Here is an 18,899-nt window from a genome sequence, read left to right as displayed (position 1 = left end):
AAGACACCAATAGAAACTGCAAGTCTAGCTGAAAACCATTGCTTCTAAGGCACAACATTTCCGAGTTCACTTCTGGATCCAATTCTACATGCGGGGTGGCGGGGTGGGGCGACATAATGGTCTCAGTGGGTGAATTTGATTTAGTGGCAGAAGGTAGAGTGAATAAAAGTAAACTAACTAACAAACAAGCAAGATAATGTTAAATGGTAAAAAAAAATGGCTTGAAGAAAAGAAAACAAATTAGCATAAAGAGTGACTGGGGGGCAAGTGAGATCAATAAAAACCCATCTGAAGAGAGGACTGGAAAAATCCAAATGGCTAAATGGTATGAACTATGTCAAGAGTTGGGGGAAAGAGTTCCAGCCAGAGGACACAGTAAAGACATATGTCCTGTGGGTGAGAACACAGTGATGAAATAATTAGGCTAAGGGCCCAGAGTGGCTGAAGGGTGGTGAGTCTTCCTTACAAGCCTGGATCAAGGGCAAGAGTGGCCCAGAGTGAATGAGAGCAGCATGTGGGGTTCGACCTTTCTTCGTCTGTCAGCTTTCCCCCTTGTGTGCAGCACTGCACCGGCTAGCTCATCCTATGTGACCAATTTCCCAGAAGTGTATCAGCTTAAAGCAAAGTATGTATTCAAATGTTACGTATTTACTTCTTATAAGTTCATGGTTCCTCCTGAGTCTCCTGAGTACTGGGGATTAAGACCAGGATCTCTGGGTTCTCAGCTATGAAAACCTGGTACTCAAATGCATGTAGCTTTTCCTCCTGTCACACAAAGTGTTTGATTTTTGTTGTTGTAGGCTGCATTGGGACCTCGTGTAGGCATGATTTTATTGCTCCTGGGTGAACTGTTTGAGATAGAAAAAAGACAGAGGGAAAAGACACCATAGCACTGAAGCTTCCCACAGCACCACTGGCATTCTCATCTAGTGTCTGGGCTCTAACCAAGGTGTATACATAGCAAGGCAGCATTCCTGTCATGTAAACTATCTTCTGACACCCAAAGTTAAAAATTTTAAATTTTTTATTATCTTTATTTATTGGATAGAGATAGCTAGAGATCAAGAGGGTAGGGCAGATGGGGGGGGAAAGAGAGAGACAGAGAGAGAGAGATATATATATCTGCAGCACTGCTTCACCATTTGCAAAGCTTCCCCCCATGAGTGGGAGCTGGGGGCTCAAACTCAGGTCCTTGAGCATTGTAACATGTGTGCTCAACCAGGTGCACCACCACCAGGCCCCCTAAAGTTAATTTTTAAAATTTTATCTATAAAATAAAAAATAGAAAATATTGACAAAACCATAGGATAAGAGGGGTAAAATTCCACACATTTCTCACCACCAGAGTTACATATCCCATCTCCTCCTCTGGAAGCTTTCCTACTCTTTATCTCTCTGGGAGTATGGACCCAGGATCATCATGGGGTGCAGAAGGTGGAAGGTCTGGCTTCTATAATTGCTTTTCTGTTGGACATGGGCATTGGCAGGTGGATACATATTCCCAGCCTGTTTCTATCTTTCCCTAGTGGGGCAGGGATCTGGAGAGGTGGGGTTCCAGGACACATTGGTGAAGTCCTCTAACCAGGGAAGTCAGGTTGATGTCATGGTAGTATCTGCAGCTTGGTGTCTGAAAAAGCATTAAGATATAAAACAGAACAAATTGTTAAATAATCTGGAGCCTAAGGGCACGAATATAGCAGATGAGATTTGGGCTCTCCATTTTGGAAAAAGTTAGTAGATTTATTTTAGGTATATTCTAAGGGGCCCATGACTTTACTAATTTTTTTCCTGAGCCCAATAGCTGACATACAGGTGGGCCAAAGATATTATCTGGGGTGATGGTGTCAAGGTTGGAAATAGGGCTAGAAAGCTGGGTCAGGGAAGAGAGTAGCTCCTAAATATGGGAAAAGCATATAAATACCATTAACTGTAAACCCTACTGATTTGATCTGGTGCCTATATTCTGTGCAGGAGCCTGTGTAAACTCTGCATCCCTATAGGTCTGAGCTCTCATTCTGTGATCATAGCTAGGAACATTCTAGGCTGCACCCATTGTTGGATCCATCTTCCTCCAATGTTAATTTTTAAACTTATATAATTTTCTGGGTCAGAAATCAAGGCAAGCCCTTCCAGGGTATCATGCCGCCACAGAGGCCATGTTGTTCAGCCCATGGCCACTTCAGGGTGTGACTGGGAGGGCTTTGCCTCAAGTTTGTGTTGTTGTCGGACAGATTCATGAGCTCATGGGTGGGTGGGCTGATCTGAATTCACCCTCAATCCCCCACCATGTGGTACCTCCAACATGGCAGCTTGCTTTGGTAGAGCACGCAAGTTAAAAATGATGAGAGAGAATCTGGGAGCAAGATGAAAGAAATTACCTGTTGTAACACTGGTCAAATCATGAGTCCTATCCCCATTCAAATAATTCCTGCCACACACAGGAAGTCATAGGAGGGATCCAAGCAGGAAGCTAATGTGATTTGATAGATATCTTCAGAGGATTGATTTGTTTTTCTTGAGTCCTGAGAGTGGGAGTGGGAGTTGGAGTTGGGAGGAAGAAGGTCAGGTCAGTGGAGAGTGTTTGTAGAAGATGATGCCAGCTTGGAGAAAGGAGATGACAGTGGAGTGATAATAGGAGAGCCAAAGAGTTTTGCTGATGAATAGGAGTTGGTGCCCGGGGAACATATGTGCCTCCCATCTATGGGAACACAGTGCCTTTGACACTTGAGATGGAGACTCTGTATCTTACTCTTCCTAAGAAAGACAGGGTGATACTATCCCCATCTCCCTCTGGCCCTGTCCAAGGTCACATACACATTTGCTGGGTGGTTGGCCTGCATCAGGAGCACCAGCCGTGAGCAGAGAACAGATGTCTCCTTGTGCCAGGCTGAGCATGACTGAACCTATGTCTTCAGTCTCATTAGGCTGCCCCTGCTCAGACCAACAAGACAGTGAGTGTGTGTGTGTGTGTGTGTGTGTGTGTGTGTATGTGTGTGTGTGTGTGTGTGCAAGAGAGAGAGAGAGAGAGGGTGAGAGAGACACAGAGACAGAGAGAGAGAGAGAGAGAGAGAGAGAGAGAAGTGGTCAGCCTCTAAGTGTGCTCAGAGTCAGCTTGAGCTGGAGGCAGTTAAGCTGTCTGTGAGTGTCTGTGTCAGTCTGGTGAGTTATAGCTGGCTTGAGAAATGATTCAAGGCAGGAAAAGGTACTAAAACTGCCCCCTTGTATATTTGTGCATCACTGACAAATTCCAGAGCAACAAACACTTGCATTTTTTTAATTTTTAACCTGAAGAATCTTATGCTTGCGAAATCCTTACCTGTTAGAGGAGAAAAGCAAAATAAATAGTAAGGCAGCTGGTATTTACTATGTCAGCCTTCCTCTTGAGCTCTTGAGAGATCTCCTTTAATCCATGACAAACTGAAACTATAGGTACCTGTGTGATTTTATTTCATAGATGGGAAAAACCAAGATTCAGAAAAGCTAAGCAATTTGTCCCCAGATGACAAAGGCAGGAGATAGGAGAGTCAGGATTTGACCCAGTTCTGCCTGACTCCAAACCCATTGTCCTAACCACTAACATCACCGTGTCTCCCATTCAGGCTGACTCCAGTGTCGTTTCCTGATGCCAGATAGAAAAGTAGGAATAGGAGCTTATCTTCTAGAAAGTGAGCTCAGCATTGACAGAGAGGAACAAATCAGAAGTGGGTTCTATGCTTGGTTCACTACCTCAGCTTTCATGATCATAGGCAGCAGTGGTGTCCCCTGCTGGTAAGCGTGAGTAAACACAGCAAGAAGGATCTTGGGGCTGGTGAATTAATGGAGGGAAAGAGTTCCAGAGAGCTGGTTCCACTGAATCAGACCTGCCCAGGCAAAGGGCTAGGGCCACTTTTCCTGGTGTGCAAAGGGCATCTGTCCTCATGCCTCTTGCCTCCCTGAATCCGGTGCTCTCTCCAGCATTCCATACCTATCAGGCTCAGGCAAAAAGTACTAAGGTCATGGCTCCTTGAAACACACCTAAAATAGACTTCCTAGCTTCTTCCCACATGAAGACCCCTAATTTCATCTGCTCTATTCATACCTTCAGGCTCTTGTTGATTAAACAATTTGTCCTTCTTTATATCTTACCACCTCTCAGCCATTAAGCTGCAGACTCTACTATGATGCCATTCTGATGTCCCTGGACAGATGACCTCACCAATGTGTCCCAGAGCCTCACCTCTCCAGAGCACTATCTCATTAGGGAAAGATAGAAACAGGCTGGGGGTATGGGTCCACCAGCAGGGAAGCAATTATAGAGGGCAGGATCCCAACCTTCTGCACCCTTCCCCCCAATTTTTGGTCCATACTCTCAGAGGGACAAAGAATAAGGAAGCTTCCAATGGAGGGGATGGGACACGGAGCTCTGGTGGTGGGAACTGTGTGGGATTGTACCCCTGCTATCTGACAGTCTTATAGATCATTATTAAATTACTAATAAAAACAAATAAAAAGAAGCAATACATGCCAATAACCCAATGCCATCAGCACACATCAGCCACACACTCATCACTCATACCTAACATCTGCAACAAATTTCAGACTCCTTACATAGACCATCCTGGCATCCTCTAGCTTGCAATCTAGGGACCTTGGATTTTAGCTAAGTAAGAAGTCAGTCCACCAACCAATGAGGAAAAACCCCATGACTGGCTTGGTTTTGCTTACAGGGCTCTGGGCCCATATATCCTGGAGATAGCAGCTGACACAGATTTCTGAGCCCAACCTCCTTGGGACTCAGACATGGACCACTTAGGAAACAAGGCAGGAAGTCCTACATAACTTGGGGAGCACCAAGGGGAGACGAGAAACTCTGGTGAGCCAGGGGAGGCATGACATCATGTTCTGAGAACATCAGGATACCTTGGGGACTTGCCATACCGTTGCTTCCAGCCTCTGAATAGGAATCATGCACTGTGTTTGACTCAGATAGTAAATACAGAACTAGAGTGTCTGAAGGTGTCCCTCTCCCATCTCACCTTAGGTGTTTTTCCTCAAACTGCAAATGGCCCCCATCCCTGGACGGGAGTAGGTTGAGAGCAGCAGCTGGGTGTCAGGATGCCTGAGTTCTATTTCCAGCAGCTATCAGTGACTCATGGTGTGACCTTGCTGAGGTCACTTCTGTGATTTTACTTGCTGAGGGCTGGGTGTGTGTGTGTGTGTGTGTGTGTGTGTGTGTGTGTGTGTGTGTGTGTGTGTGATCAGAGGTGGTAAAGCTTGCCTTTCTCCAGGTGCAGAATGCTGGCTCTCTGAGGTGCCCCCCACCCCTGCCTCCTTGTATACCTCAGCCATATCTGCTCCTGCTGATAGTAAGGAAGAAAATGCAAATGCTTTCATTTCTATTCAGGGGACATGAAGAAGAAGGAGGAGGAGGAGGAGAAGGAAAAGGAGAAGGAGGAGAAGGAGAAGGGGAAGGAGAAGGGGAAGGAGAAGGAGGAGAAGAAGAAGGAGGAGGAGGAGGAGGAGGAGGAGGAGGAGGAGGAGGAGGAGGAGAAAGAGAAAAGAGCTCCTACTATAGCAAGACTTATAACCACCTTGATGTACAGTGTTTCTCTAAATACTTTCAAGATGCCATTTCCCCATTTACATACCAATATGTCCTCGTGTCATCCTCTTCACCACCACCACCACCAATTTGTCTGTGGGAAGGGAGAGGGACAAGGCTTCTTTCTAGTTTCCAGGTGGGGGAAATAAAAACCAGGAGTTGTACTTCTTAGCATTCTCACTAGTACGGGCTCCTTCCCTAACTTGATTGCCAAGCACCCCCTTCCTGCCTTGTTTTCTTTTTTAAAAAATTATTTATTTATAAAATGGAAACACTGGCAAGACCATAAGGTAAGAGGGGTACTATTCTCTCCACCAGAGCTCCATATCCCACCCCCTCCCCCTGATAGCTTTCCTATTCTTCAACCCTGTGGAAGTATGGATCCAGGATCATTATGGGGTGCAGAAGGTGGAAGGACCGGCTTCTGTAATTGCTTCCCCACTGAACATGGGCGTTGACAGGTTGACCCATACTCCCAGCCTGTCTCTCTTTCCCTAGTGGAGCAGGGTTCTGAGGACCTCCAGGACACATTGGTGGGGTCATTTGTTCAGGGAAGTCCAGTTGGCATCATGGTAGCATCTGGAACCTGGTGGATAAAAAGAGGTATGAGTGATAGCATTGGGTTATTGGCATTTATATTAACATATAAATCCATACAAGTTGTTGACTAATCATGAACCTAAAGGCTGGAATATTTCAGATGAAGATTTGGGGGTCTCGATTTAGGAAATAGCTAATAGTTCTATTTTAGGTATATTCCAAAGGGCCCATGACTTTATTCGTTTTTGCCTGAGCCTGACATCTGATATGCAGGTGGACCCAAGTTGTTGTCTGGGGAGAAGATGTCATGGTTGGGAAAAGGGCTAGAAAGCTGGATCAGGGAAGAGAGTAGCTACCAAATATGGGAAAAGTATATAAATACTGTTGGCTGTAAACACCCATTGATTTGATCTGGGCCCGTATTCAGCATAATAACCTATGTGACCTTGGCATCCCTGCAAGTCCAAACTTGCATTCTGTGGTCATCAGTAGGAACAGTCCCAGTTGCACCAATTTCAGGACCTGTCTTCTTCAGCTGGTAGATAGAGTATGTTATCCAACCTTCCTTCGGAGGATAGAACATTCTCTACTATTGTTGATCCACATTGAGGGCAAGGTCCTATGGGGACCCCAAAGGCATCCATTATGTTGTTCCTGATGGAGATGACCAGTGATAATGGAGAGAAGGATCTATTTGGGCTCTAGACTCATCGTGTTTGTGTGGGAATCCCAAGACTCCCCGACTAGGGCCCCAGCTGATGGGGTGGCCTGATAGTGACTAAAGAGTCATCATTAAAGTATGCCAGTCTCTTGCCCTTATTCAGATTTGCAGTCCTTACTTTGATAAGGCTAGCTTTGGAGTGACTGAGGGAAGTGTAATAGGAAGGAGGCGAGGAGGTTACCTAGGTCTAAATAGATACTATTTCATTAGGTACTTTAAGGTGTATTTTTAGGTCTTTCTACTTGCTTGCTTCCCTGCCTTGTTTTCTAAGTGGCCCATGTCTGAGTCCCAAGGAGGTTGGGCTCAGGAAGCTGTGTCAGCTGCTATCTCCAGGATATATGGGCCCAGAGCCCTGTAAGCAAAACCAAGCCAGTCATGAGGTGTTTCCTCATTGGTTGGCAGACTTATTCTTAATTAGCTAAAATTTAAGGCCCCTAGATTGCAAGCTAGAGGATGCTAGGATGGTCTGTGCAAGGAGTCTGAAATTTGTTGCAGATGTTAGGTATGAGTGATGAGTGTGTGGCTGATGTGTGCTGATGGCATTGGGTTATTGACATGTGTTGCTTCTTTTTGTTTTTATTAGTAATTTAATAATGATCTACAAGACTGTCAGATAGCAGGGGTACAATCCCACACAGTTCCCACCACCAGAGCTCCATGTCCCATCCTTCCTATTTGAGAAGCCCTTGGTCACTGCTCTGAAACATGTAGTATATAAGCACCTCTGCTTTCATTCATTGAAGTCACTCATGAGCACCAATTTCTGCTCCACACAGAAGAACTAGGGCTACTATGGAGTGCATTGCCAAGAATGGCAGCACTTGCTTTGGGTGACCTCATAGGCAAAGGCCCAATTTGCAGCAGGTTTTTGGAAAGTAGTTCATCTGCTTGAGCTCTAGGGACCCCAGACTGGGAGGTTCTACCCCTAGAGAAATGGAGTGACTTGTGAAAGGCAAGGTAGGTAATGATGGGGCCAGGTCCAGGCCATGGGGTCTAACCAAACCCCAGGCTAGGACACCTCTCTGAGACAGACCACTCAGAGAGAGAGCTGATGAGAAGATGTATGAGCATGTGGTCCACTCATGCAGGATGGCAACCCAGCCAAGTCAGCCATTCCACAGCCGTGATGGTGAAGATTCAAAGCAGTAATATGCTGAAGATTCAAACCAGGAATATGCTGAAGATTCAAACCAATAATATGCTGAAGATTCAAACCAGTAATATGCTGAAGATTCAAACCAGTAATACGCAGGCTTCCCTCACCCACTGCTGGAGGGAGCAGAGGCTGGAAGGGTAGAGCATGTCACAGATCCTCACAGACTATTCCTGGAGAGTGACAAGGGTGGGGAACCTCTTTGTATAGCCACCTGCCTGTGCTCTGCCTGACACTGGAATCCTGCAGCATTCATGGAGCCCCTGGCATTCTCGCCCACTCAGGGAGGATCCAGACTCTTCCTCTAGCACCTGCCTCTTCAAGGGAATGAGAACCAAGTGTATGTGTGTGTGTGTGTGTGTGGGGGGGGGTGTTAAGACCCTGAAGCCGAGGATGTCAAAGGCAAATTGGGGACCCTGGCAGAGTAGGGGAAAACACGGGGAGCTCTGGAGGCTTGATTTGTTGGAGAGAAAGAGAAAGAGTGTGTATGTGTGTGTGGGGGCATAAACAGGGGAAAACTATAGATCGCAGTGCTTTGGGGCATCCCAGGAGATCCAGCACACACACTCCACCCCGTTTCTCTCTTCCTTTGATTGCTGCAAACACTTGTCTTCTGTTGAGCCATTGGCTCTGCTCCAGAGGCTCAGGTTTTGATCCATCCAAAGATACGGAGACACTGTGTACCTTTGGATTAAGACTGGTGGCTTAACTTTGTGCTTCAGAATATGAGCCTCTGACAATCTGCATGGGGTGGGGGGCAGGCAGAGTCTCTGGGGGCCTGTTCAACAGCAGTTGTTTCCTGTGTTATTTTGGTCCAGAGGGAGCTTATCAATTTCAGGGTATTTGGACTAAAATACCCCGCAGCAGAATTTTTGTTGTTGTTGTTGTTGTTGTCATAACTGGATTTCACTTCTCACAGTTAACTTTTTCCAACAGAGAGAAAGACGGAGTGAGGGAGAGAAAGATAGCACAATGCTGAAACTTCCTTCACTGTGGGGTTATAACCTGTGTCCTGTTACATGGCAAAGTAGGTGCACTATCCAGTTCAGCAAGACAATCTTTAGGTGACTCTCTGCAGACCTTTTCTTGCAAAATGTTTTTCAAGGGTCCTAGGCATTGGCACACCTGGTTGAGTGCAAGGACCTGAGTTCAAAGGCCTGCTTCACAAACAGTGAGGCAGCAATGCTGGTGTCTCTCTTTCTACCTCCCCTCCCCTTTCAATGTCTGTCTTAGCAAATTAAAAAAAAAAAAAGTCCACTAGGAGCTATGGATTTCTTTGGCAGGCACTGAGTCCCAGCAATAACTCTGGTGTTAAAAAAAAAGTTTTTAAAATTGAGAATGGGAGGGTAGTCCAGGGAAAGGAATCAGGCCAAGAACTGTGTTTAATGGGAGTTGGGCTGTAGTGCAGCGGGCTAAGCGCAGGTGGCGCAAAGCACAAGGACCGGCATAAGGATCCCGGTTCGAACCCTGGCTCCCCACCTGCAGGGGAGTCGCTTCACAGGTGGTGAAGCAGGTCTGCAGGTGTCTATCTTTCTCTCCTCCTCTCTGTCTTCCCCTCCCTCTCTCCATTTCTCTCTGTCCTATCCAACAACAACAACAATAATAACTACAACAATAAAACAACAAGGGCAACAAAAGGGAATAAATAAATAAAATAAATATAAAAAAAGAAGTGTGTTTAAGAGGAAAATATTTTTTTCTTTATTCGTGATTTACAAAGTTATAAAATAACAGGAGTACAATTCCACACTGGTCCCACCACCAGAGTTCTGTGTCCCCATTCCCTCCACTGGAAACTGCAGTGTTTCTACCAAGGTGACAGATATGGGTTGACTATTATTTCTACAACTGCCTGTCTATCTGCCTATCTGCCCATTTTTTACTATGGTCCTGTCTTCTCTTTCTTTCCAAGTTGCATATACACCCATTACTACTTTCAGATGTCTTTACTTTTCCTCTTCTCTCTCTAGGTCTTGATGAAATTGGGGTTTCAGAGCTCTCTAGTCAACTTCCCCTAATATTTCTTCACCTTGGGGATATGGACCAAAATTCTTTATGGGGTGCAGAAGGTGGGAATTCTGGCTTGTGTCATTGTTTCTCCATGAGCATGGGTGTTGGCAGGTCAATTCATACCACCAGACCATTGGTATCTTTCTCTAGTGGGGTAGGGCTCTGGAGAGGTGAGGTCGTGAGACACACTGGTGAGGCTGTCCACCCATGGAATTCAGGATGTAATCATAGTAACATCTGCAGCTTGGTGTCTGAAAGGCAGTAAGATATAAGGCAGGGCAAAATGTTTAATAAATAACCCTAATAATAAATAAGTAACCATATTTAATAAATAAAAAACCCAGAAAGTAGGAATAGAGTGGGTTATAATAGGGACTTTAGGGTGATAAGAAGCTACAAAGTCTATTTTAGTTATATTCCTAGGGTCCATGACTTTAGTGATTTTTGCCTGAGCTTGATAGTTAACATGGAGAAGGGCTAATAATATTGTCTGAGATGATGGTGTCAGAGTTGAGAATAGAACTAGAAATCTGGGGAGTCAGGCAGTGGCGCAGTGGGTTAAGCGCACGTGGCGCAAAGCGCAGGGACCTGCGTAAGAATCCCGGTTGGAGCCCCCGGCTCCCCACCTGCAGGGGAGTCGCTTCACAGGCGGTGAAGCAGGTCTGCAGATGTCTATCTTTCTCTCCCCTCTCTCTGTGTCTTCCCCTCCTCCATTTCTCTCTGTCCTATCCAACAACAAAGCAACGTCAACAATGGCAATAATAACTGCAATGAGGCGGCAACAAAAAGGGGGAAAAATGGCCTCCAGGAGTGGTGGATTCATGGTGCAGGCACCGAGCCCAGCAATAACCCTGGAGGAAAAAAAAAAAAAGAAAAAAGAACTAGAAATCTGTATTAGGCCAGAGAGTAGCTCCCAAACTTGGAGAAAATATACCATTTTTTCCTTTTTAAAAATATTTTATTGAATAGAGACAGCCAGAAATAAAGAGGGAAGGGGGTGATAGGAAGAGAGACAGACAGACAGACAGACAGACACTTATAGCACTGCTTTACCACTTGCAAAGCTTTCCTCCTGCAGGTGAGGATGGGGGGGGAGGGCTCGAACCTGGCTTCCTGTGCACTGTAATATGTGTGTTCAACCAGGTGCATCACCACGTGGCCCCCAAAATATATCAATACAATTAACTGTTTACCATATCAATCTGACCCAAGGCCCCTATATATTCATCTTTTGCACTGTGTGGCCTATGAGTCCCTATCAGCCTGAGCTCACAGCTGGGAACGTTCTAAGCTGCACTTATTTCAGGACCCGTCTTTCTCAAGTGGCAGAGTAGGCTGACCCAGCCTCCCTTTGGAAAGTGGAGCAGTCCCTACCATTGCTACTTTATCGTGACAGCAAGATCCTGGAGAGGTTCTTGAAAGGGCTTATGCTGACATTCCTGGTGGAAATGACCAGTGATGGTGGAGAAAGGGGTCTGTTAGAGTTCTAGGGCCCTCATATCTATGGGGCAATCTTAGGATTTCCTTACGTGGGCCTCAGGTGATGGAGTGGCCTGGTAGTGACTAAAGAGGCCACCATTAAGTGAGCAGTTGAAGAGGAAAATTTATCACAGTGCCTGAGGCTAAACTGAGTGCATTTATTCCTATCAGGCTTGACACCTTTCTGATCATCATCTGGGGACCTGCTGCCAGAGTTTCGGTGGGGAGGGAGCAAAACTTAAGAAAGAAAAGTTGATCTTTAGATATTATTTCTTGGGAGGGTGTGGGTGTTAACTCAGCAATATAACACAGGACTAGCAAGCTTGAGGCTCCCAGAAATCTCAGGTTCAATCCCCAGCACAACCATTATGCCAGAGCAGAGTGGTTTGTGTTCCTTTATTCACTTTCTCATATACACACACTCTCTTATAAAAATAAATAATAAAAACAAGTATGAATGATATATTAGCCAAAGGTATGTCCATATTTTATAAGTAATAAATCTTGTTACAGGTAATCAGTCCCCTCCCCAAGTTGGTGCGAGGTATGTATATCCTTTTATAATGTTACAAATAGGGCACACTGGGCAGGAGTAGGCTTTGTTCTACAGACTGGGGCACTGACACTGAGCTGTCTTGACTGGAAGTCAGTTCCCAGATCCCAGGCCACAGTGGCTCTCTGCAGGGCATCTATTACCCAGGGGCAGGTCTTTCTGGCATGGGGCATGTCAGTTCCCCTACAAGCCCAGGCCAGCATGGAAAGTGCTGACTGGTGCTGGCCTTCCTTTGAGCTGCATCAGGGGGCCAGGGCAGCTGCTGGCTAGTTCCCTGGCTGACCTGCCTATCTCACTGAGATGGATCCAGTGCCAGAGGGGGAAAGAGGAAGGTAGACCAGCTAGTCTGGAGCTCATAGAACCAGTGACCTGGGTGGAACATGGCACTGAGGGTGGGTGGCGATTATGGGGTGAGAGTCAGAGCACACCCCCACACACTCCCAGTCCTCTGGAAACCACTTAAGTGTGTGTGTGTGTGTGTGTGTGTGTGTCTGTGTGGACTAGGACCTGAACTATCCCCGAGTGCTGCAGATAACTTCACAGACCAGCCTTATATACTCTGTGAACTGCGCCTTTGGCCATCTTCACTCCTTCACCCCGACCGCTCCGCCCCCACCCCACCCCCCACGATTTTCCAGCGGGTTAATTTCCTGTGCTGGCAAATCCTTCCCGAGGCCCTCGCCCCTCCCTCCCTCCATCCCTCCCTCTCGGGCTCTCCTCCCTGTGTCCCAGCCGCCTTGGGCGCCCCAATCTGAGCTCAGTGGCCACCACGCACTGGGGCGCACCCCCTCGGGCACCCGGCGGCCAGGAGGCAGCGGGCAGCTCTCGGGGAGAGGAGCGTGCAGGGTCCGGCCACCGCTTGGAACCCGCAGCCATGCGCCCCCGAACCAACCTCCTCTCCTCCTTGGGCTCCAGGGGACCAGGAGAAGAGCGTGCGGGGCGGCCCCGACACCGCTCCGAGCGCGCAGCCATGCGCCCCCGCGCAGCCCCCCGCACCCCCGCGGGCGCGCTCGGGCTCTGCAGCCTCCTGCTGCTAGTTGGCCCCGGGCAGGGGTGTCCCGCCGGCTGCACCTGCACCGATCCCCACACCGTGGACTGTCGCGACCGCGGGCTGCCCAGCGTGCCGGACCCCTTCCCCCTGGACGTGCGCAAGTTGCTGGTAGCCGGCAACCGCATCCAGCACATCCCCGAGGACTTCTTCATCTTCTATGGCGATCTGGTCTACCTGGACTTCAGGAACAACTCTCTGCGCTCGCTGGAGGAAGGTACGTTCAGCGGCTCTGCCAAACTCGCCTTCCTGGACCTGAGCTACAACAACCTGACCCAGCTGGGGGCCGGCGCCTTCCGCTCCGCCGGGCGGCTGGTGAAGCTGAGCCTGGCCAACAACAAACTGGCAGGTGTGCACGAGGCCGCCTTCGAGACCCTGGAGTCGCTGCAGGTGCTGGAGCTCAACGACAACAACCTCCGCAGCCTCAGCGTGACAGTTCTGGACGCGCTGCCCGCGCTGCGCACCTTGCGCCTGGATGGCAACCCCTGGCGCTGCGACTGTAACTTTGCTCACCTCTTCTCCTGGATCCAGGAGAACGAATCCAAGCTTCCCAAAGGTGAGCCAGGGGCTGAGTGACTGACCTGGAGCAGGGTAGACTAGGGAAAAAGTGGGGGGGGAGAGAGAGAGCGCGAGAGAGCTGGGAGAGGTTCCCCATGGCCCTCGAATCCTGGGGCAGGGCACATAGGTCCAGCCTGAAGGAGATTTGAGTGCTCTATGAGCGAATGCCCAGAATGAAAATTGCTTCACTTTCTAAATCTGACCAGGACCTCTCCCATTATCCACAACACTGCCACCACTCAAATACCAGCTACAGACTTAAGTACAACCTAAGGACTCAAAATGCATACTTGTTCTCCAACCTGGAGACTTCATCTCTCCTGTTGTCAGTTCACTGGGCTGCCTCTTTTGCGTAACCTGTAAGGTGGTTGCAAGTTCCCTCCTAAAAGGAGCCTCTCTTACATTCCCTGTCCTTATACTCACCCAATGGCCAGTATTTCCTCCTTTTATTTCACCACATCTTCTGTAATCTCTAGCAAAGCAACATAAGATTGGAAATAATTCTGTGGCCAGGTGGTGTTGCATCTGGTTAAGTGGACATGTTACAATGAGCATGAACTCAGGTTCAAGCCCCTAGTTCCCAGCTGAAAGGGAGAAGTTTTGCAGAGCGGTGAAACAGTACTACAGGTGTATTGTTGTTCTCACTCTCTTCCTCCCCCTTCCCCTCTCTGAATTTCTCTCTGTTTCTGTCTAATCAATCAATCAATCAATAATGTATGTATAAAAAAGAAACAAAGAATGTTGCCTCAGCAGTAGCAACCTAACCCCCAGCCTTGAACTTGAATTGGGGCATTTTGCTAGGTATTTTGGGGTGGAGAGGGCTTCAGGATATACAATAGGCACTCAAAAAATATTTGACTAATGGGGCAGAGTGATGGCATGCCTGGTCGGGTGCACATGTTACAAAGAGCAAGGACCCAGGGGGTTCAAGCACCCAGTGCCCACTTGCAGGGGGAAAGCTTTGCAAGTGGTGAAGCAGTGCTGCATGTGTCTCTCTGTCTTGTTTCCCTCTTTATCTCCCCTTTCCCTCTTGATTTCTGGCTGTCCCTATCCAATAAATACAGATAATATGTGTTTTTTTTTTTTAATTGACTAGTTGCTCCTTAGAAGTGATGTTTTTCCAATTACAGAAGTCAGGCCTTCTACCTTCTGCATCCCACTATGACCTTGGGTCCATACTCCCAGAGGGTTAAAAAATAGGAAAGCTATCATGGGAGGGGATGGGATATTGAGTTCTGGTGGTGGGAACTGTGTGGAGTTGTACCTCTCTTATCCTATGGTTTAGTTAATATTTCCTTTGTGTAAATAAAAAATTTTAAAAAACCACAGAAGTGATGCTTTTCAGTTAGACTTTTAGTTTCAGGTGGTGTCATGGGGTATCTATTCTGGAGAAGTGAAGACCTCTATCTCTCCTAAGGTGGCCATATATGTAGTTTTTGGGTTCTGTTGCCAAGCTTCTAGCCCTGCTTCTTCAACAGCTCACTTAGGTGAGTTTTAAGGTACATGAAATTTTGGGGTCGTCTATGACCAAGATCAGCTCACCTGAATTTGGCAATACATTTACTTAACCCCCAAAGGAATTGGAATGCACACAGCCTATTTTGAGCTTGAGTTCAAATTTTTCTCTTCTTTTCTTTCCTCCTTCTCCTCCATCTTCTCCTTCTCCTTCTCCTCCTTCTCTCTCTCTCTCTCTCATTTTTTTTTTTTTTTTTTACGAGAGCACTACTCAGCTCTGGCTTATGATGTTGTGTGGAGGACTGAACCTGGGACTTTGGAGCCTCAGGTATGAAAGTCTCTTTGCATAACCATTATACTATCTCCACCTCTCACCTGACTTTGGGTCTTACTCAGAACTAGTGGAGATAAGTTACTTACCTGATCCTTCCAATGTGAAAGACACTGTACTGTGTGGGGAACAGCTCAGAGTCATTCGGATTACATTCAACTCTTTTATTTTTGAGTTTTATTTGTTTAATTTTTGTATTAGATGGAGGGAGAGACAAAGACAGAGAGAGAGACAGAGAGAACCAGACCATCAGTGTAGTGCATGTGATCCCAGGACTCCATCTGCTCTCTACCTATTGAGTTAGTGCCCTGGCTGAATGCCACCCTTGGATCTTGAGGAGAACCAGTCATTTCTAAGAATTCTCCTGCAGCCTCTGGAGTCTGAGCAGATCAGTTCCCAGTTTTCTCTTCAGCCTCCTGGGTTGAGGAATATTCCTGGTGAAGAATAATGGCAGCCAGCACAGAGCTGGTGAGGAGGTGAAGATTTCTGGGTTTTGTAGCCCAGATATGAAATGTGAACGAAGACCTGTGAGACCCTTTGCTTTCTTGTTGGACTTTCTGATGGTGACAGGGATACACATATCCACTAGTCAGATGGAAATACAGGATGTAGCGGCTATGGGTCTTTGTGAAGGACAGTAGGAAGGAAGCAGAGGCAGATCTGAGAAGGAAATAGCCCCAGGATTGAAAGGGGGTGAACTCCAGCATAGGGAACATGTTATATGTTCTTTCTTGCATGGATTCCAACTTTCCATGGTGAATGTATAAGTAGGTCCAGATTCCATCTCCTACCTTGTCCCCAAATGTTTGGCAGAATAGAAACCGGAACTGTCAGGCACATACTATAATGTGACTGAGATGGGTTCATCTTTGGGATGTTTTTCCTACTTACTGAGAACTCAAGAATGGTGATTTATCTATGCCTGGAATGTCTGTGCTCACTTTCTCATTCTGTTCTGTTACTAAGCACAAACCCCAGCATGGCAACCCGACTGGGTAGCAGATATAGGCCTTGAGCCTTGGGCTCAGGCTGACTCTATCATTAGAGCAAGTTTGATTAACTGATAGATCTGCTTTGCAAATTGCAGAGTCCACCAACTTCAAGTTTTGCCTTCAATCACCTACAGGATTTTCCAGATTCTTCCCTGTCCCCCCCTGCCCCCCGTTATCACCACCATCAGAAGATTGTCCCAGAGAAGGACTGTTCAGATGCAGACCTCAATGTGGAGCAGGGTTCACCTTTCTGATTGCTTTCTGTTGGAGATGGCATCCTAGACGACCCCCCCCAACCATTATCTATTGAGTTGGCATAGTTGGCTCCCATTGTTAACTACATGAAGGCAAGGCATGATAGGTCCAGAGCAGTGGGTTTCAGATTCAGTTGTGCCATGCATGAGTGTGACTTTGAACATAGCACATACTTTGTCTGGGCCTCAAGTTTCCTTTTGTCTGAAAGTACTTTAGTTGACCTTTGCTCTCTTTACAGAGTCCTGGATTTGGAGTCTGAGGACATAGATTTGAGTCCTAGCTTTAAAACTGGGTGATTCTAGGTGGATCACTGAACTTTTCTCAACTTCATCTTCCCCATGTATACACAGGGATGTAGAAGGCTGTGTTGTCTATCTGGACAGGTGCTTGTCAGGACCAACACCAAGTAATGTGGGTCAAAGTAAAGGCAGGTGTGAAAGTAAATGTTCCCCCTACTAGGAAGAAATAGGAGGCCAGTTAGAGATCTGTGACTGGATAAAACGTGGAAGGACACTCTTGGAGCAAGGAATATTGTATAAGCTCTTATATGCAGGGCTGGTGTCATTCAGGAGGTATCTGATATTCTTTTTCTAATTCTTCCATACTTTTCTTTTTTTAATTTTTGTATTGTGATTAATAGTGGCTTACAAGATTTCAAGGTTACACCCACCAACAAAGTGCTGTGTCCTCACCCTTCTGCCTCTCAAAGATCACCACCAGAGTTCTCACAAAGACTTAGAAACGGTTTGTTTTTTTCTGGTATGCTTGTCTGATTTTCAGGTTCATGTGTATCAGTTTTCTTGACTCCACAGATGAGGGAAACCAGCTAGAAGTTGACTTTCAATTCTTTTCACTTATTTTGCTAAGCATAATCACCTCCAGTTCCATCCATTTTGTCCCAAAAGACTCAATGTCATCTTTTTGTTTGCAGAATAGTAGTCCATGGAGTATATATCCCATAACTATTACCACCTCCTCCTCTCCCACCTCTTCTTCTTTTTCCTCCTTTCTCCTCCTTCTGCCTCTTCTTTTTTCCAGAGCACTGCTCAGCTCTGGTTTTTGCTTGTGCAGAGGATTGAACCTGGGACTTTGGTGTCTCAGGCATGAGAGTCTCTTTTACATAATCATTATGCTATCTACCCCAGGCCCATAGCCCATAACTTCTTTACCAGTCACCAGCTGATGGACATTTAGGCTGCTTCTACTCTAGCTTCTGTGAAGATTGCAGCTTTGAACACAGGGGTGCATAAACTCCTCTGAATCAGTGCTTGGTATCCTTTGGATAGATATGTAAGAGTGGGGTTGCTGGATCATAAACTAATGCTGTATTTATTTGTTTAAGGACCCTCCATACAATCTTCCCAAGGGGCTGCACTAGTTCGCATTTCTACCCGCAGTAAAGCAGAGTCCCTTCTTCTACACAACCTCTCCAACACCTGTCATTTCCTGTTTTGCTGATATAGGCCATCCTCACCAGTGTGGGGTGGAATAGGAGGGCTCTGACATTTACATCAGTGTGCTTGTCTGCTGTGTGAGCCTGTCTCTCACGTGGCCGCCGTGTGGGTGACAACACTCAGCACAAAGCTGGAGAACAGCATGCAGACCTCTGACATTGCACAGTGGGAAATCCCAAGGGTAACCCTGGGCTCAGTGCAGGCTGCCCACACTGTGTGGCCATTACAGCACCCCATGCAGCTGTGAACCAGAGGCAAGATGGATGGCGGAGGAACAAGCATAGGTCTTATTGTGAGAGAGCAGAGTTCTGCTCTGATTCTCAGCAAGTCCTTGACTTCTCTGAGCCTCACAGTCCCAGTCACTGACTTCAGAATACAGAGTTAGTTTCCATGTCACATTTGCTGTCAGATTTGAACAAGATCCTTCTCGTCAAAGGGCATTGTGATGCTTAGCGCACAGCAGGTGCATGATGGATGCTGATCAGTCTCCCCCCTTCCCCATCCTGTTGCATTTGTGCTTCTGATACTGTCACAGAAGTAGAAGAGCAACTGGACAAGAGCCTCTGACACTGAGCTGATGGACTTAAAGTTCTGTCTCTACTGTCTCAAGTCTTCACCTGTAAAATTCAGTTGTAGGGGGCTGGGCGGTATGTATGCATGGGGACCCAGGTTTGAGCCCTTGCTCCCCACCTGCAGAGGGTACACTTCACAAGCAGTGAAGCAGGTCTGCGGGTGCCTCTCTGTCTCTCTCCCTCTCTGTCTCCCCACC

The 18,899-nt window shown here is 47.0% G+C and overlaps 1 protein-coding gene across 2 annotated transcripts in view; it reads left to right on the top strand.

Moving 5' to 3' along the window:
• The first annotated feature begins 12,787 nt into the window (after positions 1 to 12,787).
• The window catches only part of LRRC38 (leucine rich repeat containing 38), a 32,520-nt gene continuing 26,408 nt past the window's right edge, over positions 12,788 to 18,899 (top strand). For both annotated transcript variants that reach the window (XM_007534220.2, XM_060202310.1), the window contains exon 1: positions 12,788 to 13,641. In XM_007534220.2, the coding sequence (XP_007534282.2) occupies positions 12,912 to 13,641 (730 nt within the window). In that variant the 5' untranslated portion in view covers positions 12,788 to 12,911. The remainder of the gene's footprint in view (positions 13,642 to 18,899) is intronic.

Source organism: Erinaceus europaeus, chromosome 11 (genome assembly GCF_950295315.1).
Source record: "Erinaceus europaeus chromosome 11, mEriEur2.1, whole genome shotgun sequence".
NCBI lineage: Eukaryota > Metazoa > Chordata > Mammalia > Eulipotyphla > Erinaceidae > Erinaceus > Erinaceus europaeus.
Note: the sequence above shows the minus strand (reverse complement) of the source record. Positions and strands in the feature narration are given on the sequence as shown.